This window comes from Alligator mississippiensis, chromosome 2 (genome assembly GCF_030867095.1).
Source record: "Alligator mississippiensis isolate rAllMis1 chromosome 2, rAllMis1, whole genome shotgun sequence".
NCBI classification, from domain to species: Eukaryota; Metazoa; Chordata; order Crocodylia; family Alligatoridae; genus Alligator; species Alligator mississippiensis.
The window spans coordinates 236,243,266-236,268,219 of NC_081825.1; the positions used below are offsets into that span (position 1 = coordinate 236,243,266).

At 45.9% G+C, this 24,954-nt stretch overlaps 2 protein-coding genes across 19 annotated transcripts in view; one reads left to right on the forward strand and one right to left on the reverse strand.

The window, feature by feature from the left end:
* PAPLN (papilin, proteoglycan like sulfated glycoprotein) overlaps positions 1-15,363 on the forward strand; it is an 83,466-nt gene extending 68,103 nt beyond the window's left edge. For 8 of the 15 annotated variants that reach the window (XM_019496528.2, XM_019496530.2, XM_019496531.2 and 5 more), the window contains 9 exons: positions 2,359-3,043; positions 3,862-3,999; positions 5,381-5,505; positions 6,963-7,101; positions 8,024-8,161; positions 8,814-8,941; positions 9,503-9,611; positions 10,606-10,781; positions 11,434-15,363. In XM_019496528.2, coding sequence (XP_019352073.1) covers positions 2,359-3,043; positions 3,862-3,999; positions 5,381-5,505; positions 6,963-7,101; positions 8,024-8,161; positions 8,814-8,941; positions 9,503-9,611; positions 10,606-10,781; positions 11,434-11,603 — 1,808 coding nt within the window. In that variant the 3' untranslated portion in view covers positions 11,604-15,363. The other 7 variants (XM_019496536.2, XM_019496537.2, XM_019496535.2 and 4 more) reach the window with 7 other exon arrangements.
* A 1,224-nt stretch (positions 15,364-16,587) lies between these two features.
* Positions 16,588-24,954, reverse strand: part of NUMB (NUMB endocytic adaptor protein) — a 128,495-nt gene continuing 120,128 nt past the window's right edge. For 2 of the 4 annotated variants that reach the window (XM_019496524.2, XM_019496523.2), the window contains 3 exons: positions 22,067-22,222; positions 21,060-21,215; positions 16,588-18,541 (listed from right to left, as the gene is read on the reverse strand). In XM_019496524.2, the coding sequence (XP_019352069.1) occupies positions 17,817-18,541; positions 21,060-21,215; positions 22,067-22,222 (1,037 nt within the window). In that variant the 3' untranslated portion in view covers positions 16,588-17,816. The remainder of the gene's footprint in view (positions 18,542-21,059; positions 21,216-22,066; positions 22,223-24,954) is intronic. The other 2 variants (XM_019496527.2, XM_019496526.2) reach the window with 1 other exon arrangement.

Below are 24,954 nucleotides of genomic sequence, written 5' to 3' on the forward strand. Positions count from 1 at the left end.
AGAAAAAGCATGTTGGGTTTTTTTTTTTTCATTTGTTCTGTAAAATTCAATAAACAATAGCTTTCTACAATAGATTTTTTTTTTATAATGTTGAGGAAAAAACTCCTTAGAGAGAAGGTCCCGTTCTTGAAGTTAAGTTCTGTAGGTTATTCAAGGGTTTAGGTTGTAGCCGTGTTGGTCTAAGGACATAGGCAGACAAGGTTCCTTGGGTGAATTTGATATCTTTTATTACACCAACCCAAATAGTTGGAGAATATTTATTAAGCAAGCTTTTGGGTTCAAAAACCCTTCGTCAGGCTAAGGAAGTTTCAGCAGTTGGCGTGTGCTCTTCCTGGATGGAATGAAAAGTAAAGAAGCCAGGGGCTGGGCTGGGGAGTCAGTTGCCAGGCAGATTATAATGTATCAAAAATCCAATGTCTATGTTTAGTCCCTGATCTCTAGTATCCAGCAGGTTGATGAAATGGAGCTCATAGGCTCGTCTCTGGAAGTGTTGTGTAAGTTTCCCTTGAGGCTCAGGACTGAGAGATTGGAGAGAGAGTGGCCCTCCTGTGAGAAATGTGCCCCCACCGGTAATTGGGTATTTCTGTCTTTGATAGATTTCCGGTGTACATTCATTCTGGTGCGCAGTTGTTGTTTGGTCTCTCCTACATATCTTCCATTAGGGGATTTGGTGCATTGGATGAGGTATACTACATTTCTGGAGGTGCAGCTGTAAGATCCTGGGATGCTGATGGCTCTGTTGTGGGGTGTAGTAATAGTGGAGGTGGTGGAGATGTGTTGGCAGGTTTTGCATTTCTTGTCATGGCACGGTCTGGATCCTTTTGGTGTGTTCTGGGCTTGAGGAAGTTTGCTTCTGGTGATGAGGTTAGCGAGGTTCGGTGCTTGTTTGAAGGCTAGGATGGGTGGCTCTGGGAAGATCTTTTTAAGAATAGGGTCTCTGTCTAGTATGGGTTGCAATTTTTTGAGGATTTTCCGTACAGGTTCAAGGGAGGGGTGATACGTTATAACCAGCGGTGTGCAATTTGGGGGGGTTTTCTTCTGTACTGCAGCAGTTCTTCACGTGGTATCCAGGTGTTTCTTTCAAATGTGCGATCTATCTCTTTGGACGAGTGTCCTTGCTGGGTGAAAGCCTTTTTAAGATTGGTGAGGTGGCGATCCCAGGTGTTCTCTTCAGTGCAAATGTAGTGGTATCTGAGGGCTTGGCTGTATATCACAGCTTTTTTGGTGTGTTTCGGGTGATTGCTGGTTCTGTGCAGATATGTATGTTGGTCTGTGGGTTTCTTGTCTACTGTGGTCTGTATTTTACCCTTCTGGATACTGATCATTGTGTCTAAAAAGGAGATGTTGGTGCTGGAGTATTCTAAAGAAAGTCGGATGGAGGGATGGTGATTGTTGAATTTCTGATGGAACTCAATCAGAGATTGCAGGTTCTCAGTCCAAATGATGAAGATGTCATCGATGTATCTTAAGTATAGCAAGGGTTTGATGGTGCAGTTCTTGAGGAAGTCTTCTCGCACACCGGAAATCCATCAAAGACAGAAACACCCAATTACCGGTGGGGGCACATTTGTCACAGGAGGGCCACTCTCTCTCCAATCTCTCAGTCCTGATCCTCAAGGGAAACTTACACAACACTTCCCAGAACAAGCCTATGAGCTCCATTTCATCAACCTGCTGGAGACTAGAGATCAGGGACTAAACATAGACATTGGATTTTTGATACATTACAATCTGCCTGGCAACTGACTCCCCAGCCCAGCCCCTGGCTTCTTTACTTTTCATTCCATCCAGGAAGAGCACACACCAACTGCTGAAGCTTCTGTAGGTTATTCAAGAAATTCCTTTGGAACCCTATTGCATTTTTGTAGAGCCCTATTAGTTTAATCTCTGTTAGGGTCTGTGGGGTTTCTTTTCCCTTCCCTAGTGCATCTTTGTGTTGCTGCAGTCAGTTACTCTGATGCCACGCAGCCTACAAATCCTTCTCTGATCTGTGGGCCATGCAGTACTCTCAAGCAACCTGGCTGACTTAAGTGTGGTTTCAGGGCTATAACTCACGTTGGAACATGTTGCCTAGAGTGAGGCAGGGGCTTTTACACCCCAGCTGTGAAGGTGGAGGACATTGTAGTCATAGTGGAGAAACTGAGGCAAAAAGAGAGATGAATGGCAGGAGCCTGGGCAGTTGGGACCAGAGCCCAAACTTCTCGTCTGTCAGTATTGTGCTCTAGGCCCCAAATCCTTTTCCCTCCACTGACAGCCTCAGGGGTAGAGTATAGTGAAGCCATCGTTTCAACAAAAAAGGTGAATTGTGGATTGTCTCCTCACAGTCGCATCTTTTTCTGTTCTGCCATTTGTTGGTAGCCTACCCAGTCAGGTGTCTGCTGCCCAGCGCCCATGGCCCCTGTGTAGACTGGACCGTTCGCTGGTACTTCATAACTGTTGTCGGCAAGTGCAACCGGTTCTGGTATGGTGGCTGCCATGGCAACCAGAACAACTTTGTCTCGGAGGAGGAGTGCATGACAGCATGCCGCAGGTCTGTGGGAGCAACCAGTGGGGGGCACCGCCAGCACTCGGAGACTTTGCATGTTCACTCTGGGTCCCACCTGCAAAAGGTTAGTGCCCAGGGACAGCAGCAGCCACTTGCAAGAGGAACCATGCACCAAGGCCAAGGAGGAGAGCAAAGGTCCTCCCATTTTGCTTTAGTCAGGCCTGCGAGCCATGCTGCCCGGCAGGACACAGAGCTGCACCACAGGGAGGGAAGCTGGAGGAGGGTCATGAATTTTGATATGCTGCTGGCATCTCCTCAGAGGCTTGGCACAGTGGAGAGCCAGCGTGGGGGTCCCCACCATGCCGCAGTGAGTGGGGAAAGGAAAACGGATGGGTTACACAGCTTGGGTGAGACCGTGGTGCCTGGGCACTCTGAGAGACAGGTGGTGCAACATGTGGGCGAGCGATGGCAGAGCTCTTCTGAAGGAGATGCGTCAGCAGTGGATGGATTCAGGCGCCGAGCCTTAGCAGGGTCCTCCTCTCTGCAAACCCTGAACAGGTGAATCTCTTGCACTAATCCTCTACAGTGCTGAAGCACTGAGCATCCCTTTCTGTGAGACAGAAATGTTTACTGATTCAGGACTGCCAGATTTGTCCCATTACAGGTTGGCTGCAATAGGGTCCCTTTGGGAAGCCAGGCTACCATGTCCCCAGGGACACATCTTCTGGCATCCTCTTCTGGGCCTTCACGCTGCAGTCCGTGCACATCCTACACTCTTGTTGACTACAGTGGAAGCATTGGGTGGACAAAGATTGTAGGACTGGGCCCTTAGTCGCCATCCTGTCGCCAGTGGGCATTTTACAGTGGTCTTTATCAGTCTCTTTGAAATCAATGGGAATTGTGCCTGCTTATGCAGGGGTTATTTTAGCACTGGTGTGCAACAATGGGTTAATACTAGAGATGGATTCCAGCTGCAACATTTGGTTCACTATCCAGCTGCTGAACATTTCAAAGGTGGGGAATTTGTGGAGCTAGGTTTTGGTTTGGGTGGCGTGTCTAATTAGCTGGTCATCTCTGGAGACCTGGACTCAGATTTCAACATAGTTGTCCCAGAATGAGGATTTTCTTGATGTATGCAGCACTCAGTTGGTCAAGGTTGGCCTTTTCTCTACAGGAAAGTTGCAGCCATGAACTGCAGGGCATGGGCACTTGGGTCTAGTGCCATAACAGAGACACATAGATCAGTGGGTTCTAAATTAGCCTGTAGCAGTGTGACTCCCATCTTGCCTGCTAGAGTCACTATAGAGGCAGCAGAGAAAGGGTAAGAGCTAGGGACACAGGGAGTCATAGGTAGTGAAAATGTCTCTGTCTTTCAGAGTCATCGTGGAGGGAGTTGAGTCTTCCCTGGTGGAGGCAGCTGTGGGACAAAATATTCGGCTTCTTTGCAAGACAGGCACTTCTCACTTCTCCAGAGCTGAGTGGCAGAAGGATGGATGGCCAGTATCATCCACAAGGTAAGCCTGTGCCTCTTGGTCCCATGGCAGAGCTGCAGTCCCTTGCCCCTTCCCCCACATGCTCTTTTTCTTTGCATAACTTAAAAAAAATGGGTTTGAGACAAATGGAGCCAATTAGGAAACAGAGCTTCCCTTAAATGACTCCCTTTTGCTTGAACCAGCTGTTCTAGGTGGGGGAGCGAACCGTGTGTTTAATATTCTCAGCTAGGATGGGTTATTGCTTCACAAACAGCATCTGCAGGAACGAACACTACAGTCATGTTTCTGTCACCAACTTACTGGCTCCCTCAGCTGTACAGTGCTGCCCAGTGCAGGCTGCCTCGTGACCTGGACACAGCATAGCCATGTACATGCAGGCAGATTCATTAGGATGGAGGCAGGAAAACTGGCACTGTCTGCTACTTTCATGCAGTGCTACACAAATTCTGGATGTGGCCTGCATAGATCTGGATAGCACAGGCTGTAGGGGACAGGACTAGGAGCACTGGACTCGAGCTGCAGTAGAGGGAATTCAGGTTGGAGGTTAGGAGGAGCTTTCTGACTACGAGAGTGGTCAAGCATTAGAACAGGCTGCCTAGAGAAGCTGTGGAATCTCCATTCTCAGAAGCTTTCAAGAGCAGGTTGGGCAGACACTTGGTTGGGTTGGTTTAGTCAGGGTTGATCCTGCTTTGAGCAGAGGACTGACTAGATGACCTTGTGAGGTCCCTTCCAGCCCTACTTGCCTATGATTTATGACCAGCATGGTGTAGCTGAAGGTGTTGTTGGGCTTGGTGAGTTTGCCACGTAGATGTGCCCGGAGTGTGTGTATGTGTATCAAATCCTGTTTACTGGCAGAGAAGGCAGGCTGAGACACTGCACATGTGCATTGATAGCCAAGTGCTGTGGAACTCAGACTTCTTATTGCTGTTATTTATTGCTCATTCAGTTTAAAACTGAACCTCTAAAAAACCTCCTTAAAGCCCAGTTTTCCAGGGTGTGCTGGGAAGTCTCCTGATGCAGCTTGCTGCCCACCAGCCACTTTCTCTTGTAAAATCTCAAGTCAGGCCAGGAGTCCTGAACTGCTACTGGTACTGCTTTACACTGGTAAGTGACTAAGAGAGCCACTAGTGTGAGGGTGTCTCAGCACTTCAGGGGAGGGAGCAGTTACTGTTTCTCCTTTATTCCCTTTGTTTCCCATCTCAAGGCTGCCTCTGTCTCCTCTCCTCTGTGCCCTTCAGTGGTATAGGGATTTTTCTTACTCCAGCAAAGAGGGACCAGTCTGGCAACAGGATAGCAGCTGTGACATCAGCACAAAAGGCTTCTTGGCCAACAGAACATCTCTGGGGAGTTGGCACCCTGAGCCAAGCTGTGATACATAACCATGCTGGTGTCCCATCTGCAGGCACACCTACCAGTCTGACAGTTCCTTGGTGGTCAGCCAGGTCAGGCCTGAGGATGCTGGGACTTACACGTGCATCATTTCTGATGGGCGGATGGAGAGACGAGAGATTCGGCTAAGGATCAAAGGTGACGCATAATCTTCCATTTGAAGCCAGAGCTGTAATTCTCTGTCCCTTTTTAAGAGTCCTCCCGAGCAGGAACAATTAAAGGCAATTGCAGAGAGAAATTTGTAATGAAACTTCCTCCACTGTGGTGCCTTGCCAAAGAAATGCTGGTCATTGTGCCAGCAGCATTACCTCCTTCTACAGCAGTGTTCTCCTGAGAGCCAGCCATAACCCAACAGCATGTTTCCTCCACAAATGCCTGCCAAGTCTTTACTCATAACTAGGCCAATCTGAGTTCCCTCAGCACAGCCTCAAGCCAAGAGTTGGCCTGAATGCCAGGAGTGAGCTCTCCCTCTGCTGCAGTGCCATTCATAACTGGAGTTGTGATTTGTCAAATGCTAGTCGTAGCCCCGGCACGGAGCTTTCTCGGTACACTGTCTCTTTTGAATGAAGTCTTCTCTCTCCTAATGCCTTAAACAGGCCAAGAGGGGTGCATTCTGGTCTGAAATCACTTGGCACAGCTGTCTGTTCTACTCTCAGCCCAGAGCTTGTCATATATTAATGGGACAAAGGGTCCCAAGACCCTGGCTAGACAGTCTTGCCCCTCTGCTCAGGTTCAAACCAATTGCCTTATTTGGGGTCAGGAAAGAATTTAACCCCATTGTCAGATTGCTATGGACTATGGGGGGTGGGGAAGAGGGGAGGTTTGCCTTCCTCTGTAGCAGCAGGCATGGCTCTCTACTTGGGATCTCTTGAGCATATATTAACCAGCTTTTATAGAAGCAGGACATTGGCTGCTGTGGTCCCCCTGCTTTACCTGTGACAGTTTAGGGTGTTAAGTCTTGTCTTGTGTCAGAGTTGACTAGTTCTAAGAGGTTGGATTATGGATTATATGGGATGGTTTGGATAGGAACGATGCTGCAGGCGGATGGACTAGATGATCTCCGGAGCCTGACTTCTCTGTGATTCTATGACAGACTGAACTACTGTGTCTCTTGATGACCGAGACAGATTTGGGCTTTTACCTAGAATTATGCATTTGGGAGATAAGCTATTTTATATCATTTAAAAACACGTGCACTATGTAAAGAGATGTCTAACCTTGTAGGGAAAAAATGGGAAGACACCCCCATTAGGCACTTGCCACGTGAGCTTCTGTCTCTACCTTCCAGGATGTGTTCAGCTCCTCTCTGCCTTTCTTTCTCTGTGATGGCAGAGACAGCAAAGGGTTTTATGGCCCAAGGAGAGCTGCTGCGCAGACACTGGAAGGAAAGAAAGGAATCTAATACCGCCTAGCCTCATATCTGCAGCTCCCATTCACAGGCACCACACACTCACAGCACTCGTCTGCCAGGAAATAGATGGTTAAAAGGATCTTGTTTCCAGTTCAGCAGCTGCCTTAACAGTAAGCAGACCCCACACAAGAGGTCATGGCTCAAGGGACCACTTCATTCACATGCAGCATTGTGTTTTGAATAGAGGGCCATGGATCTGCTCTGGCAGAGAGCAGGAGAGGTCAGCATCCTTCTGAGGAGACTCATCCACACAGAGACCTCTCCAGGGAAGTTAAAACTGTGCATGTACCCAGTTCCTCAGTTTATCAACAGCCCACGTATAGGTAAGGCCAGTAGCAGATGTGCATTGTGGGAGTGACTGGGGGGTGGGAGCCAGGCAGATGCTCTTTCTCTGCATGCTGTCAGGGCAGTGACGAGGGTTGGGTGCATGGAAGTGGGGTAAGTGTAGATCCCGGCTATACTGTTATGGGTATGGCAGACTGTCATCACCCCATGGAGCAGCATGCTCCTGCTGTGCCAGGAGGGACACCTGTAGAGGAGCAGGGTTTAAAGCAGGGGTGGGCAAAATGGCAGATCCGGCTGGTGGCCAGACTCTGTTTCCCAGCAGCCCTTGCCTGTGTTGCTGTGGCTGGTTGCTATGGAGACCCTAGAAGCAGCAGGGCCATGGGGGGGGCTAGGGTTTCCATGGTGACTGGCCCCAGCAGCACTGGCAGGATTTGTGGCTGGCCTGGGAACTGCTCCGGGACCAGGGCCAGGACCTCGTGGTGGTGACAGCATGGTCTGGAGCTGGGGTAGAGCCGCGACCTGCCTACATGCCCCTACCCAGATTGCAGCTCTGCCCTGGCTCTGGACCACGCTGCCACCACCACAAGATCCTAGCCCTTGCCAGTGCTGCTGGGGCTGGTCTCTATGGAAACCCTGGCCCCACCCTGTCATGGCCCCACCACTCCTGGGGTCTCCATGGAAACCAACTGCAGCAACGTGGGCAGCAGCTGCTGGGAAATGGAGTCCACCATGGACCGAACTTTGCCCCTCCTGACTTTAAAGGAAAGCAGATGACCAGGGTCTATGCTGGCCCAAGTGTGTTTTTGCTTGTTTTTTCCTGATGGGAAGGAGGGTTGCATATTGGGGCTCTGAGGGGAATGCAGAGATCCCCTTTTCCCTCTCCAGGGGGAAAAAACAAGGCTGGTGTTGGTTGAGCTAAGTCACTGAATCTCTCTATGCCTGTGGGTATCTGTATTGCAGATTAATAATGGCTAAGGAGGAACCCTCAGCGGTAGATGCCAACATTGGGGAGAGAGTCAGATTGCCCTGCCAAGTAGAAGCCTCCCCTGCTTTAACCATCCAGTGGCAGAAAGATGGGCAGCCTCTTTCCTCTCCCAGGTGGGTTCACAGGCAGCTCTTGAGTATGATGGCATTGGGGTGCTGGTGAGGCCATGCACCTCCGCCCTCTTCCTGAGAGAACCAAGGCCCTAAAAACTAAGTGGTTGGGACGTGCAGTAGTTCGCCATGGTTAGTCCAGCCTACTGGGGACCAGAAATGTTATTGAGGTACATAGGTGAGGCCCCCCCCGCCCCACACACACAACTTAGACCCTGAGCATTGGAGCCTCAAGGACACTGTTTGTGAGTGGTTCTGAAACTGAAATTTGTTCACATGCAAGATTCACAGAACAAAGACGCAGCAAGCATGTCAGCAAAGAGCAGTCTGTGGATGGTTCACAGAAAGTGGGTTGGGGGTTGGACATTTCCCAGCTGTGTACAAGAGTCACTGGGGGCTACCCTGGGGGATATGCCTAGGCAGAGAGATTTTCCCAAAAACCTGTCTCAGCAGTGGTGTGTATTTGTACATGGGATATAACGGCTCAGTTCTCATGAATGCTAATGAGTCACAACCCTGTTCAAACTCTCTGGCCTGCTGCTGAGAGTTGGCCACAGCTTGTTACTAGAGAAGCTGCAGTCCTGCTACTCTTCCCACAGCCACATGGTTCCTGTCCCTTCCCAGAACTCAGGGGCTTTCTGGCTTTGGTCTCCAGGCACAGACAGCAGGCAGATGGTGCCCTGGTGATCAGTCGGGTCAGTGCCACAGATGCCGGCTTCTTCACCTGCACTGCTTCGAATGGGCGTGACCAGGACCAGCACCGGGTCCAGCTGCGTCCCATAGGTACCGAAAGGAGAGAGAATGTTATTTTATAGCATTAGAATATTAAAGAGAGTAGGGAAGTGTACAGATCCTCTTTCTGCTTGTGGAATTGGCCTGTTTTCTCCCTGGGTAGTGGAGAGCAGGGAATATCACAGCCACCCCACATGCAGGTTACAGACAGGAGCACTGGGTTGCCATGTCAGTTGCTTCCCCAGTGGGTGCAAAGTCTTTTTGTGACTCAGATAGGCCTGGTTGCCATGTACGATTATGCTAAGCCAGGGCTCTGGGAAGAGCGGGTGACAGTAGGCTTACTGTACCACAGGACCTCATGTACAGGTTATTGCATTATGGACAAGCTTCCCTCACAGGTGCAGGGAAAGAGCCCAAAGAGGTTCCCTTTCTCATCTGTGTGATATATTTGGACCTCACAGAAGGAACAAAGCTGTGTGAGGGCTTAACTGCCTGCAGTGGTGTTTGTTAGAGCATGTAGAGCACACTGGGGGGCTTTTCTTGCGAGGTGTGGCTTTGCCACCAGAGTTACGTACAACAAGAGCATCTTCTTGATTATCTCTCTCTGGCCAGGAGAGCTGAGGATCACCGGCCTTCTACCAAGCATCACCGTGACTGAAGGGGAGGACACCCAGCTCCGCTGCACTGTGACAGGCAACAAGGTGACAGTGAGGTGGTCGAGGTGAGCAGGACTGCCCTCTTTCACAGCATCTCCCTTTCCTCCCCTGAATTGCATTTTATCCCCTTCTCTGGCCCTGGTATGGAACCTGCTCAACCTCACCTGTGTTGTGAAGAATAAAAGCACAAGCCCTCCTTTAGCATCTTGATCCTGGACAGCATCTCCCAGCCCTTCTCAATTAAGCATCTTAAGTGACTCTATTCTTTCTCTTAAAGAAACCCTAAAAAAAAGTGTGTGTGTGTGTCTCTCTGCTTGAAAATGAGAGTTTTATTTGGCTGGATTCTTTGCTGAAGAGGAACAGGTTAGTAATGGTTTGGGTCTTTCACTGAGGGGAGGTGACTGCACTATATCTTTAAACAAAGGTGGATTTTCTTCCACGTGTGTTTCACATTTGAATTATAAAAAACAAACAAACTAGGGGTCAAATAGTCTGACTAAAACCCTTTTCATTAAATCAGATTTCAATTATTTGGTTGCTGTGAGTTAATAACTTTGCTAGTTCCTTAGCTTTGTAAAGGATGTTCCAAGAGAATAGCTCTGTACGCAAATTTCCAGCGTGAGAAACAAAACAAGTGGGTAGTTTGTAAGGGGCTTTCTAGGAGAAATTAAAAAGAGCACTTGAGAGAGAGCAGGAGGTCAGCCTAGCTGATCACTGCTGTCTAGCATTTGCTGCCAACCCAGGGCTTTGTGAGAAGGGCGTCCCTCTCAGTTCCACCAGTCTCAACTCCATGTGATACACATGCTTTTACACAGAGCCCACAGCTTGGTGTTCCCAGGACTAAAGCGTGGGTGGCTTAGACTTAAACTCAGTCCTATCTGGGGCTGTATTTTGGTAGTCAAATTCTCTCCCTTTGCTTACTGTCTTTGGCTTTTAAAAGAAGAGCTGGGGGGGAATTCCCCACCTCCTGAAAGTGCAGCCTCTTTTCTCGAATGGCAAAGAGAGCTCCGACCCTTCAGCACTTAATGTGGTAACGGGCACTTGTGTTTTTCATGGCAGGAATGGGGTGCCAGTGCGAGCAGATGGCCACCATGTCTACCTATCCCAGGACGGATCCCTCATTATCAACAATGCCCAGGCAGGAGATGAGGGCTCCTACACCTGCAGCGCCTACCGTGGAAGCAACTCGGTTAGTGCTAGCACGGAAGTAAAAGTGGTCAGGAGCAGCCCTGAAGGTGAGCATGACCTACCCTCCCTGCCCCCTTCTGATTGTCATTGGGTCTGCCTGCTTGTCTGATGCTGCAGCATTGTCATTCTGTTTCTGGGCCCAACGCTAATTTTATTTCCAGGCACAAATAAAGCTATTGTTTGGGTACATTATGTGTAAGCTGTTTAGTTTCAGGCTTTGCTTGTCTGTCTGTCTCAGGGGTGAGGTCCTGCTCCCAGTGTGCAGTACTGACAGTGGTACAGAAGACTGGACCACAGGAGCCCAGAGCCTAACTCACTGAGGCAAACAGTGGTCAAAGTTGAGCAATGGTTAGGCTCTGGAACCCATATCCAGGCACCAGCACACCCAAGGGTTGGTATGAGGGTGCCAAGTGCTCCTTGCAGGAGTTTGGAACACCCAGCAAGCTACTCTAGGCTTTTTAAGCAGAAAGATTCTGGAAGCTGGAGAGGGTTTGTTTAAAAATGCAGTTTCTGAAGCTGCTAGCAGGGATGGGGGTCAGAAACATTCCCTTCCCCCTGGGCTGAGGGCAAGAAGATACTGTGCACAGGCCCTGGCAGGTCAGTCAGTGGATGGAGGCGAGAGCCCAGGCAGTCTGTAACACCCATTTAATCCAGTTCCACACTGAACATATCCTCCTCTTGCCCTTTGCTTTGCCACAGGCACTGTGAATCATGTTGTAGACCTAAGCAGAGAGTGTGTTGACCAGCCACACCTTGCCAACTGTGATCTGATCCTACAGGCCCAGCTCTGCAGTAATGAGTATTACTCCAGCTTCTGCTGTGCCAGCTGTTCTCAGTACCAAGGCAGCCTGCCTCAGCACCAGGGGTGAGACACCCTTACCAGCCAACTCCAAAGCAGCCTGAGACTCCAAGTGGTGGTTAGCTGGACAGAAACAGGGATGGAAGAGATAATTTACCCTTTTACTCCCCATACCCCGCAGCATTCATTACTCAAGTAGGCTGTTTTGCTGACTTCATGAACATTATTGGGTGTAATTGTACAAAAGGCAGCAGAACGCACACCATTCCAATTATGCTGCAAACTGCTTGTTTTCCCATGTGCTTTACTATGTAGTACACCTGTCTGTCTCATCTGAGAACAGCTGCTGACTATCCTAAGTGAAAGAAACCTGAAGACCACATGAACCCTGTTACTTCAGAGAAGCCTAAGAGGCAACATGAAAGAGAGAGAGAAATCCTAAGTAAGAGAAACCTCTCCTAAAACCACAGCCTGCAAGCCCTTTGAAGGAAGTCCAGAATCATCTGGCTATATCACCAGATAGCAAGGCATACATACAGGCCTATGGAGTATTTCCCATCTGAAAGCCAGACTGCACTTTGCACAAGGAAAAAGAGCATCTTGCCTGTAAACTTGGGTGTACTCATCCCATGAACTTCTGAATGCTTCCTTAGGGCTGGGATAATAGTGTCCTGCAGCTTTTTTAATCACATTATGCTTCTTAAACAGACAAAACTGTACTCAGGATCATTCTGGATGCCACCAAAATATGGCCAACTTTAGACTGAAATACAGCTACTGCTTTAACAGCACAGACCAACCCTGAGAGCAACCCCAGAGTGTGGGACAGAAAGTGAAGAATATGGTCTCTGCCTCTCACTGTCAGAGAGCTTCAGGTGGATAAAATTGAAGCTGTTGTCCTGAACTCTGAGCAGGTCCCAAGGTCTTAAATGCTCCCATGCTTCTGAAAAGGCCCATCTGCTTTTTAAAGATTGAGATACAAGAGCAGGGTTTCAATCACAGATGACAGCAGCAGCAGCACAGTGCTGGCACTAGGCTTGGAGAAAAGACTATATACTGAGTCCCCAGCAACTTGGCACTCTCCCAGTCAACAGCTGACCTGCTTTACCATCTATTAACTTTTAGGAAAAACTCTCTCCACGTGGCCTGAGCAGGAGAGTCAGTCTGTCAGCATAGTATAAAAAGGCAAAGAATGTGGAAGTGGAGCTAGAGTAAATACATCTGAGCAGCATTTGTCATTCTGTGACATTTCTTGTATACCCTGGGTTCTGGATGAGATACCATCATGGGTGTTAATATGGGGATGATGGAATACAGGGACCTGAGCAGAGAGGTCCATGGATGACTCAACATTCCCAAACTGAACAGCAGCCTCCTAAGCTACCATGTGAGAGATGGCTTCACAGCATATACTGCACTCTATGTAGAGCACTTTCTCCTTGAAGATATAACCTCTAGTGCAGCAATTTTCAACACAACTGTTATTTTGACTTGGAGGCGTGGTATAGAGGTAGGGATCCTGCATTGCTGGGCTATGATGCGCTGCTTTTTTCTTCTTCTTCTCTCTTCTCTTCACTCTCCAATGCTCTAGGCTGCCATAGTATTTGGGCTGCTAAAGCCTAGGCTTGCTAGCATAAAACTAGGTTTTGGTCTGCTGGTTACTAATATCAGTTGAAGCAAATCCTGTGTGAATAATGAGTCCTGGGCACAGACTGCAGCCTAAACTAGCATTACTAACCTAATAATTCAGGCTTTGTTACAGATGGCTGGGGCAGAGAAGGCTTTTTGTTTCATTGTCATTCAGAAAGGAAAATATGACCAAAGCAACTGATTTTCACAAGGGAACTAGGAGCACAGGCCAAGAATAAAAAACTGGTTTAAAGAAGGGTGCATTTGTCCTTGCAGCATTTTTATTTTTAGCTAAACCTCAGACCACCTTAAGGAGGCTGGATTGGTAAGGGAAGAGCAAAAGTGTAAAGTGGGAATGGCCAAAGTATCAGACATGGGCCACAAAGTGGGGAGCAGTCAGATGAAACTGGGGCTGGCTCAAATAGAAGCTACTCAGGACTGGCCTGCTCCCCAGACAAAAAAAGCAAGCCCAAGCTTTCATTGGGATGGTAGGGTTTTACTACCAATTTGTACTCCACTTCAGTACCCTAAGCAGCACCCATCACAGAGCTGTATAAGAAGGGTAAGCCAGATATGGTGATCTGGACAGCAGAATGCCAGACTATATAGAAAAGAGTTTGGCCCTGCTAACTTGCAGACTGCTGGTGGCACTTACCTAGCGATGCACAGCCTGCAGGTTCCCCACCAGAAGTAGTTCTTCAGTTTATCCCTGTCAGCCTCTTCCCTTCCAGAAATGATTGCAATGTGTGTGGGGTTTTTTAAAAACAAACATATGCATTACATTGCAAAAAAGTGCATCCATATAGCTGTATATTAGTACTACCGTGCTGGAAATTTGCTAGCATAATACACTGAGGGTTTTTTCTTTTCAACTGGAACACATTTGCCATAATTCTGCTGGGGACACATGATATTGTGGCTGTGGTTAGCACTGACTGCTCTCATGGCCCCTGAGTCAGTGAGGGTAGTATATCATTGCCACAGCATACTTACAACTACCTGTAGCAAGTTCTGATGCTGTAGTGATTATATGTGAGAACTCATAAGATGACAGGAGGGGTCCTAGAGAATGAGCAGAAAAAGAAAGATGTAAGGAATTACAGCCAGCCTTACTGCTGCTCAGTGGAGCAAAATTATTAGATGATAAATTTATAAAACTCCAGCGGAGAAAACAACAATACAGACTATTTGGGTTTGTTTTGGACCAGTTATGTGAAATCAGTTTCCTTTCCTTTTATAAAAAAAAAAAAAAAAAAAAAAAGAGACCAGCTTAGTTTAAGGGTACTCATTTGGCCCATGGGGCTCCCCACAGGTCAGGAAATTTAGCAGCAGGGGTGCAGTGACCATTATTAGCCCTCCACCACCACAGAGTGAGATGAGGGCTGGGCTAGGCCCCCTTTCTCCTGCACAGCTGAATCAAGGTCAGGCCATACCTCCTTCCCTCCACACAGCTGGATTAGGGTTGGGCCATGTCCTCTCCCCCTCACTCCTCCCCCAGCTGGACTGGGGAGGGCTGGTCCCTGTACCCATCTGCACAGCTGGATGGGGCTCCACCAGGCTGGCCTGGGCACCAGATTAGGACCACCAGCTGGATCTTGCCCATGGATGGCCTGGGCACTGCCCATCCCATTCACCTGGCAAAAAGGTTGAGCCCCACTGGCTTAGTTGATATGGAAGAGACATTGGGTGGGATCTGACTCAACTAGTAAGACTACCCTACATTGCAGTCTCAGCAAATTAAGCAATGGGAAGGATGGAAGTAATAAGGTGAGAGCAGAGATCAAAACAAGAAAAACCCAATTCTCAGAGCATTTATCAGTGGGGTTCACTGTCAAGCCTAGGAGCGCTCAGAAAGGAAATTATGATCTTTCGCATACCTACAGGTTACACTGAGCAGTGTCCCCATAAAAATGTTGCTGCATAGTATTAAAAGAAAAAGCTTTCAATCAATTTGTGCATCACAGGAATTAGGAAGGTAAGTTCCACTCTGCTTTTGTGCAAAGGGACTCTGGCATGCTGATGGATTGGACTTAGCTGCATGACATTTTTAGTGTAGTCATTTTTCTGGGAGAGGAAAAGCAACTGGCCTGTTAAGTTTCAAATGAATCCCTAAATAAGCCTGTTGTATTTAGGAGGGACATGCTTCACTGGTTAAAGGAACAACCAACACTGTAAAATTGAATAAAGAGCTCTTTCCTCTACCTACTCTTCTCTATTTACTGAAACTTTTTATTATTACTTAATAATGGAGCCACTTGGTAGTTTACTTCCTGCTCTTTGTACTGATAGCAATGAAGCAAGAATTCTGGGCAGTGGTCAGGAAGATCCCAGTTCTCTCACTCAAAAGGGGGTACACTTGGAGAGGAATAAGCCAGCTCATGTTTAATAGCATATGTACCAGTTGTTGCAGAAGCTGTTGGCATTACACAAGTATCCTTAGGGTGCAGGTTGTGTATCCAGTCTAAAAACTTGCAGTGCCTGGTTTGACTACTTCTCTGTGCAACTAGAGCCTTTGCGTCTGTTCATAAATAGGAGTAAATGCAGCTTTGAAAAAAGGGAGAAAAGCAAAGGCTTAGTATGTGGCAGAAGCATGTGCTCCATGGGTGAGCATATGACTGTAGCAGACTAAGGCCATTGGCAAATGTTAATTTAATGGTGCAATGGACTCTGATCCCTGATCCTAGCAATCACACCTCTTGCTGTGCCACACATGCATGGCAGGACATGGGCTTTTTAGGGCCAACAATAAGATCTATCAGATTCCAGTTGCTTCCTGAAGCATGTTTGGGACCTGAGATTGTGATCCCTGGCTCTACACTTACTGGCAAGTTTAAACCTGCTCACAGGTTTACATCTGTCCAGCTGGGAGCACCCAACTGGCAACCCCTGTGCAGAATCTGTCAACCCGTAAAGTCTGCAAGGGGCCTAAGCTGCTTTTCTCATTCTTCAAAATAGACAAATTGGATTCAAGAGAAGATTGGCCTTTTGCAAAAAGGGGAGTGGCTTGTTTGTGACTGGACTACAGAGTGAACATGGACTAGACAGTCACACTTTGCTAGAGAAGTCACTAGTTTATGAAACAAAAACTTAGAAAAAAATAGCAGCCCAAAAAGGTCTGTCAAAAGACGTAAGGGAATCAGTAATGCAAGGTTGAACCAAAATTTCACTATTTCCAATTTTCAGACTACTTGAACTGAAATCAAAGGGAGTCATGGGTGCCTGGTCTACTTACAAATGAGCTGAGAGAGCTCTAGATAGCAATTTGTAATATTGTGTACAAGATGCAGAAAAAGTAATATGGTTGTTAAAAGAATCCATGTTTTGTTCTACATAAGCACTGAACTGGTTTCTGGACTCTCAGGTGAGTACAGGCAGAAACAAGAGGAGTGTGCAGGGGGAAAGCACAAAACCTGCACTAAGAGAGCTTCTACCACCAACATTTATTTCTGTTAAAGCGGATTATAAATCATCAGTACAAATATATAACTTACATTTGCTTGTAAGGCCAAAGTTTAGAAGTTAAAACAAGATGGATTTCACAAGTCACCAGAGGCGAAACTTGGAACAGCTGCAGCCCTAACCACGAGGTTTCACGAACAGTTGGAAAAATAAAAACCCAGAAGAAAACCCTAAAATCTATTGAACAGACAAAACATAAAATGGGCTCCTGGGTGGCCCCAGGTTGTAGATATGGTTACAGTAAGTTGTCACAGTAGTGTTAACTGATATTTAAGACAAGGAAACTGCAGCAATACATGAAAGAATATACATACTATATATAATAATTAGTTTGATTTCATTAGAAAAAAAGACAATAAAATTTCTCCATGGTTTTCCAACCATGACAATACTGCTTTTCAATTTTCCTTATTTAAAACTACAATAGTGACTTTATTGGTCATGACTCATGATTGTTGTTGCAATATGCTACTTACAATGAACAGATACAAGAACAAGCTAGGGACCCACTCTCCTTCCCCCCCATATTACTTACAATAAGAATCAGAGATAAATCAATCTTATGTACAATTTCTTACATCCAACCCCTTTTAACCTTTGGCAAGATTACTTACAACTCATACAGCTTTTAATATCCAGAACTATTTAAAATATTCTAAATGCATAAAAAATAAAGATTTTGGCTTTATTTTATTCTTTATATATATAATATCGACTGTTACTCAAAATGGAAGCTCGACTTTTTTTCCACAAACACCACTTTTGCTGAGCAGTTGACAGCTCCCCCCACCCTCCCCCCCTCAGAAATGTTTCCCTCGTTCCCCCAGGGGAAAAGGCTAGCATACGCACACAGAGGTGGTAGATCATTTGCTTTCCTTCATGCGAGATCACTTGATGTTCTTGCAAATAGGTTTCAGGATTCAACGCCCACTGTCGGTCTGTTGAGTTTCCTCTGCCAGTCAGCATTCCCAGCCAGGAGGAAATGCATGCAGGCTGTTTTCATGATTCCTTTTTAAAGACTGCATAACAAATTTTCTGTAGGTTTTTTTCCTGTCCAGGATTGTTCCCGCTTTACACCCATTTGCATTTGTCAGGACCCTTTGGGATTATAAGAGGGTTCTGATCAGAAAGAGTCCCCTCTGTTCCCTTTGCACTCCCTCCATCCTGACACAATATGCCCAACCCACAGGACTGCCTAAAGTTCGATCTCAAAGGTCTTCTGTAAATCGCTTGAGAAGGGGTTAGTTGGAGATGGGTTAGTGCGCTGCTTGGACTTGCTTTCTAGTGCTGCCCACTGTGCTTCAAATGGATCCACCTGCTGGGCAGCTGCAGGAGGCTGTGAATGCTTGTCCTCTGTGGCCCATTTCCCAGTGTCAACTCCATTGAAAGCTGCAGAGCCATTGTGCTGCTGAGCAGGATGCTTCAGGAAAGGACTGGCAGTAGCACTGTTAGTTTCATACTGGGGGAACGTCTGCTGTTTGACAAGACTTGGTGACTGATGGGGATGGGACACTGGAGCATGACTTGCAGTGCCAAAAACATTGGCTACCATCTGGGAAGGTGTGATTCCAACCACAGGGACACTAGGAGCTGAATAGGTCATTCCATTTGCTACTGCATATGGCTGAGCAGGTATAAAGGCTGGCTGCATTGGTGGTACCACACCAACTGGCACAGGCTGAGGTGTGATGAAGGAGTTCACTGGAAAAGGCGGGGCTGGCTGGGAAGCCACAGGGGGAGGCTGTAATAATGGCTGTGGGGCTGGTGGGGGTGGCTGCTGTTGCTGTTGCTGCTGCTGCTGGGCTCTGACAGTCTTGGATACCTCTTCCAGCCAGCGGTCTGCCTCTGAGGGAGTGCGCCTGTGGTTTGCCTGGAAGAGACTTGGTGAGGCTGAGCCTGAAGTGGTGCTCCATTCAGTACCTGGGAAGGGAAATGTGATGAAGTCATTAAAACTTGAGCTGGTCTTGGTCTTCAGCCTCTTATCAGGGCTAGTTAGGGCTCCAGGGATGTACACAACAATCATCTCAGGCTCCAAAGCTTGAGAGGAGGACACAAGTCCTGCTAGCCCCCTTTTACACCCCAATGGCTTGTGTGCTGCTCTGTTGCATTGAATCTGGGAAGGGGCACTTGGGAAATGGGTTATGGGACAAACTGAAGGCCTGTGAAGGGTGGGAACAATGTCCTTAGTTCCAGTACACGCATTATTCTGAAGAATCGGCCTCTTGTGCTCCCATTCAGGAGGTAAGTGGCAGATCCGAAAGAACCCCTCACAGCAGAGACCTAATGTGCACAACAAATGGGCAAATTTAGTGCAAAGTGCCCCCAGCACCTCTTCCTACCTATGGGTGTAGACTTGACAACTAACTAACTGCTCTAACCTTTATAAAGGTTATTTAAGACTTCCTGTTAAGAGCAAAAGAGCTTGTGACCTTATGAATGTGCCAGTCTGGGCCAGCGGACTTAAAAATGAACAGCTGCGAGGTCTGAGGATCACAAGGACCTTTTAATTGTTTTTTAAACTGAACTAGCAGGATTCCACAGTCCCCTCCCACCTCTTTATCCTGTTCTTCCAACTTGCCTTCTTTGGTATCCCTTATTTTCCAGATTTTTTCTAAGTTTTTGTGTAGAGTAAAAAGACTGGAAGCTATGGAGAACATGCATGATAATGGGTAACAGTATGAGTTGTCCCTCCACTAGCCATTAAACCCAAACTAAAAGGAACTGCCATCACAGTTGGTGTGAAAAGACAGTTATGCCTCTATAGCCATTCAATCCCTGGGTGTAGTGATGAGAAAGCCAGCAAAGATGCCAACTATGATGCATTGCCATTAGGACTGTCACAGGTCAAGCTGTTTGGCATTACCAGCAGAGGGCAGGACCTCTGAATTACCACTAAGTTGCTGTCACTGAATCTGGACTTGTTACCAATCCCAACACCTAACAGAAGGTGCTCTAGGAAGGCCACTACTTCTTTTGTACCTTGCCCTGTAAATTATTGTAAGATTTTTAGAGGAGGATGTATGTGATGGGACTACGCATTCAGGAAGGCATTCATCACCATTACACACACAAGACTCCAATTCAGAATCGGAGCGTGCACACTATCTGCTACCTGTATATAAGCACACGTGCAGGGAAGTGAATTTAACAATTTGCAATAGTCAATACAATTTTTAAACTGTACTTACTACGAGTCCCTTGCTTTTGGTCTTCCTTCTCCACTCTTTCCTTATACTTTTCCTACGTAATTCAGTCTGTTAACCTCTGTCTAATTTTTCTGCAATGTTCAATACTTTAAATTTCAGTTTATTTTTCCTATGACAATCTGCTTTTAAATCATTTCTCTTAAAAATACATTTTTTCTACCTCAATCCTTCTCATCTCCTTTCCCCCACCCAAGTTACCCATCTACCCCATTTTTCCTCTCCCAACAATTTTACATTTTTTGGCATCTTGAATTCTCCCTTTTCCTCCATCCCTGCAAAAGATCCTCCCCAGCTTTCTGACCAGGGTGGAATAGGGAGCCAGCCAGGCAGAGGAGCAGAACTATAGTTCAAACACTGCTGGGCTTTTTGCTGGATTAGAAGACAACCACCTCTGATCAGCTCTGCCCCTGACTGAACTAAGCACAGAAATTGTATCCACAGATCAGCCTACTACTGCTTCTGTGTAAGCTGTTAAGCGTGAGCCTGAAGTCCAGGATCTGTGGTTTTTCCAGTCCTGAAATGTTGCAGATGTAAGCACACTTATTTGGGGGGGGGGGAGGGGCAGCAAAATTAAACTTGGGGTGCATGGAAGGCAATCACTGAAGGAATTTTGGGCTTGTTTCCATGGAAGAAGTTTTTCCATTAGAGGTATTGTGACCTTCCACACCACACAGAAGCACTTGCTCTGTACAAGCTTTTTTGGGTTTAGCTTTAACTGCTTCCCAACAAGCACAAACTATAATGAAAATGCCACTCCTCACTGTACCAGTGTCCACACCCAGTGCAGCTGTTCATTTCAATTCATACATTAGTGTATACTCCAAAACTTGCCTGAATAGACAAGGCCTCAGCTACTAACATGCCCAACCAGCAGACTCCATTGTGGTTTTATTTCTTTGAAGTGTTAGACAAACTTGTATTCCCACTGCAGCTAAATAAAAAATAACTTGCTCTGGGTAAAAATACTGAAACAAAGTACTGAAGTCTTTTTGCACTCTGCTTCAGAATTTGCATTTTAGTGCCTGATTTTCTTTAACACGGGTATGAGAGTTCTCATGGCCCAATCTATAAACCTCATCACCCACTTGGGAAAACCCCTTCTAATTTCCAGCTTTTGTTCATGGTCCTTCCCCTACTTCAATAAGTTACATTGGCAGCTGGCCCAGGAACTCAAATCATACCTTTGACCTCAAGTTCTTATAGCAATGCAAAGGATCTACATCTGATCTTACCAGAGACTGTGGCTGCAGCTCCAGTATTAGTAGCAGCAGGAGTAGCAGGGGCATGAGCCCAAGGATTGGTTTCACGAACTGGCATAGCTGTGGGTACTACAGCAGCTTGAGATGGTTTAGCAGCAAGCACAGAGAAGGCAGAGGCAGTGCCATTAACTAAAATGGGAGTAGACAACATCAGTGCAGTTAATTCATGCAAGGCATGCATGTGACTGGGATGTTAGAGGGCTGTCACTCTTGCCAACACAAAACACTTAGACAAACACACAACAAAGCCTGTGTAAGCTAGTCACTCTTAAAAAAAAAAAATCCAAGTTATTTCAGTTGTACCAGCCAACCTGGGTAGCCAGACTGTTGGATGGTGGCCTCAGATTTATGAGTAGACTCAAGTTGGAAAAAAGTTGTTTCAAACAGGCCTAAGTTAGATTAGACCTGATGCTCTGCAAAATGTATGCGACAACAAAACAGAGCTAGAATAGCCTCACTGTAGATTCAAATACAACTAAACTTATTTTCCTAAACAAACATGGCTCTCTTCACAATATGCCATTGACTCTTTTTACGTGTCTGCAAGGAGGAACCTAAGGTCAGAGGAGCCTATTACATAGCTCCCACCTTTTGTCAAAATGTCACATTTAGTCTCTCATACATCTTTCAGTTCTGGTGCTCAGGCCCAGGGACTTGCTGCATTGGATTTGTGAACAGTTATGCCACACTAAAGGCTGCACACAACAGAATATTAAGAGCTGCTGTGCCAAAGCCTCTTGCTTTTACAGAAGATAGTTTTGGGGACTGGCATCTGGATTTAAGATTAAAACAAAACATGCAAAATAAACTGCCCTATAAGCATATGAGATGAATAAAGCAGGTTGTGTCTTCCAAATGCAGATAATGTAATGGTTGTGTAAGAGGCCAAGACATATGATGGCATGCTACTAAAAAGCAATGTCACAAATACAAGCATCATCCAGCAAGTCCAAGCAAACCAAGAAAAAAAAGTCAGAAACCTTGAAAGGCAGGAGACTGTGGTGCAACTACTGTAACCGGTTTTGTCATAGGCGCTGAAGTGAAAGGATCCTCTGAAGGTGTGCTGAAAGCATTGGTAATCTGAGAACACAGGGAGCTAATGCTGTCCACTTCCCCCTCCACTTCCCCCTCCGGAACTGAAAAAGTAAAAAAACCACAAATTAGCTTGAAAGTTAAGTAAAATTATTTCTGTGTCCCTCGAGCATCTGTAGCTCAAGAGAAAAAGTTCCCAATTTTAATCTCAAGCAATATCCCTCCTGTTGATCTGGAAATGCATACAAGATTAAGTCTTTCACTCTCCGAATCCATACTTTATCGTCCCTTGCCAGCAGAGGTGGAAAGGCACAGCCAGCACGTTTTGTAGGTCTTCTATTTTAGGGAGGAGGAACAGTTGATTTCTACTTTTGAAGCAAGTCACTGCACCTTTCACTTTCTGTGGAAGCCCTCCATTTTTAACATCCTATTGCCCAAGTTCTAGTCTAAGATTAGGCAAGTGCTTGCATAAGGATTGTAAATTTGGAAGAAACTTTAATAATAATTTTTTGTGTAAAACAACAAAGCATCTGGCACCTGGCTCTTCATTAGGCCACAATGCTTAAGATTGGTTTAATTATTCAAATTACATGTTTCAAGTACCTAACACAAGGTCAAAGCTACAAGTACAAGACAACAGCTCACAGTGGCTAATAAGGCTTCTAGAAGAGCTATATGCAGCTGCCTTCCAGGGACTCATATAATATATCCTATGAAAGGAAAGTTGATGGAACAAACCTTCTCAAAAAATGAAACAGAAGACCCACACTCCTCAAACATCATTTCTTGGCAATTCAAACGCATGTTTTATAGAGTTTGGGATTCAAAATTAAAAGGCCAAGACATTCAAAGAAAGTAAGACAGACACACACTCACAGGATACGGCCAGAAATTACACATAAACCAGTATAAATTATTGGAAACCAGTTCAAATTGGTAATACATACAATAGAAGTTCAGTGCATATAAATCATGTTCAAAATGGCCCAAATCGGTTTAAGATACACTTGGATGGATGTAATATCAGACTTAATTGATTTAGGTTAAATCACTTTATTGAACTTCTGTCCCAGATCCCCTCCAGATTCAAGTTAACTCACAATCCCCTGGCATCCCAGGATGCTTTGCACCTCCCCCACAAATCCTGCCTGGCAGGGTAGGCGGGCTAGCCTTGGCTCAAGACGTCTGCCCAAGGCAAGCAGGGAGGTGTGGTTTAGTGCCTCCTGGCTTCTGGCCTAGGCCCCTGCAGGCATGTAGCTGCATTTCTGGAATAAAAAACAATATCTGTTCATGTGCTTATTGGTTCAATCTATAAAGCTTAGACTAACCTGCAAAGATTGAATAGATTCAGCCTCAGGCTTTTTGAGTTCTTATACTGACTTGGCACTGTACATCATGCAGCATAATTTAACATTGCCATTGCTATCATTTTGCTACAAGACCTCACTTAGACTTGGAAGGGAAGCAGTTTCCTTGTCCCTTGAAACAGATACAACAAACCTTCCCATTAACCAGGACAAAGAGCAGAGACCTTCTGAAGTTTCTTTGCTCATTTATAGAACCAGTGACTTGCTCTGAATCTTGGTTTCTTGTATCACAGCTAAAACAGAGAGGAGGTTTTTGAGGGCGCTTTGTTTGACCAGAAATTCTGCTCTGTAGCTCAAAAACCTGTCCCAACTGAAGCTTCATCTCAACTATCTAATCCCTTGAACAGGGTGATCTCACCAGCATTTTCTTGCAAAAGTTTCAATCAAAAATTTCCAACCAGTACTTCTCATTTTTATTCATTGTGCCACACCCTTAATATACATATGCTTACTGTGTTTTTCTTAAGCAAACTACTTCGACTTGCATGTAGATACACATGCACTTTTGTTGTAGGACCAGACCAGGGTAAGTTTTCTTCTGTGCAAATGTGGAAAAAAAGGCATTTCTGATAAAGTGTGCAGAAGTATTTGTTTTTCCTACTCATACGCTGTTCTTCAAAAGGTACCTTTGGTTATCAACCATTTACCAAAACGTGGAAATAATGTAAGCCACACCAGGGTCACAAATACAAAATACATGAAAAGATTCAGAAGGGTTGGGTATAAGCTAATCAACTGGATACCACTTAAATAAAATACACTCCTAGCCACTATTTTATTGGGACGCTGTTCAGAGACCAATTTAACCTGATGATGAGTGGCAAAGGCACTAAGAAAATGGGACAATATTAGAACAAAGTCTTAATATGACTATGATAAAGTAATGGCTATGAGGTGTTTTAAACAGATGTGAAACCAAAAGTTAACCTTAAAGCAGGATGGTTCCAAAAAGTAACAGCACAGAACAAATGAGATGAAATGGCAATAAAAGCAATGACTCTTGCCTTTATTCAGTAGTTTACTTAAGGCTTTAGATTTCTAGAAACACTCATGATCAGAATGCAGACAGCCCTGCAGGACAAACTATTTAAGAGGATTCTGGGTTTTTTGTTACACTTTATAATCATCACTTTATAGTTCTTTTGGGATCATTCAGTAAGAAAGCTACAGTTTTACAGCTAACATGTTACTGAAATCCAGTCACTCTGCTTTTAATATTAAAGTGGTGCAATGTTATTTTAAGTGATGAGACAAAATGGTTTTGAACTGCTCTAAAAGGAGCAATTTCTTCCAGCAGAATTTGACAGAGGCACCTCAGCTAATAAGTGGAAAAGGGTCTTTAATGTTCACAAGCGATCAAGGTTTTTTACATTTCCAAAGGGGCCCTTACCTTCATGCTCAGGTACTGATTTAATGATTCAGTGTACAATGCTGCCTATTTCATCAGCACCTCCACAACAACACTCCGA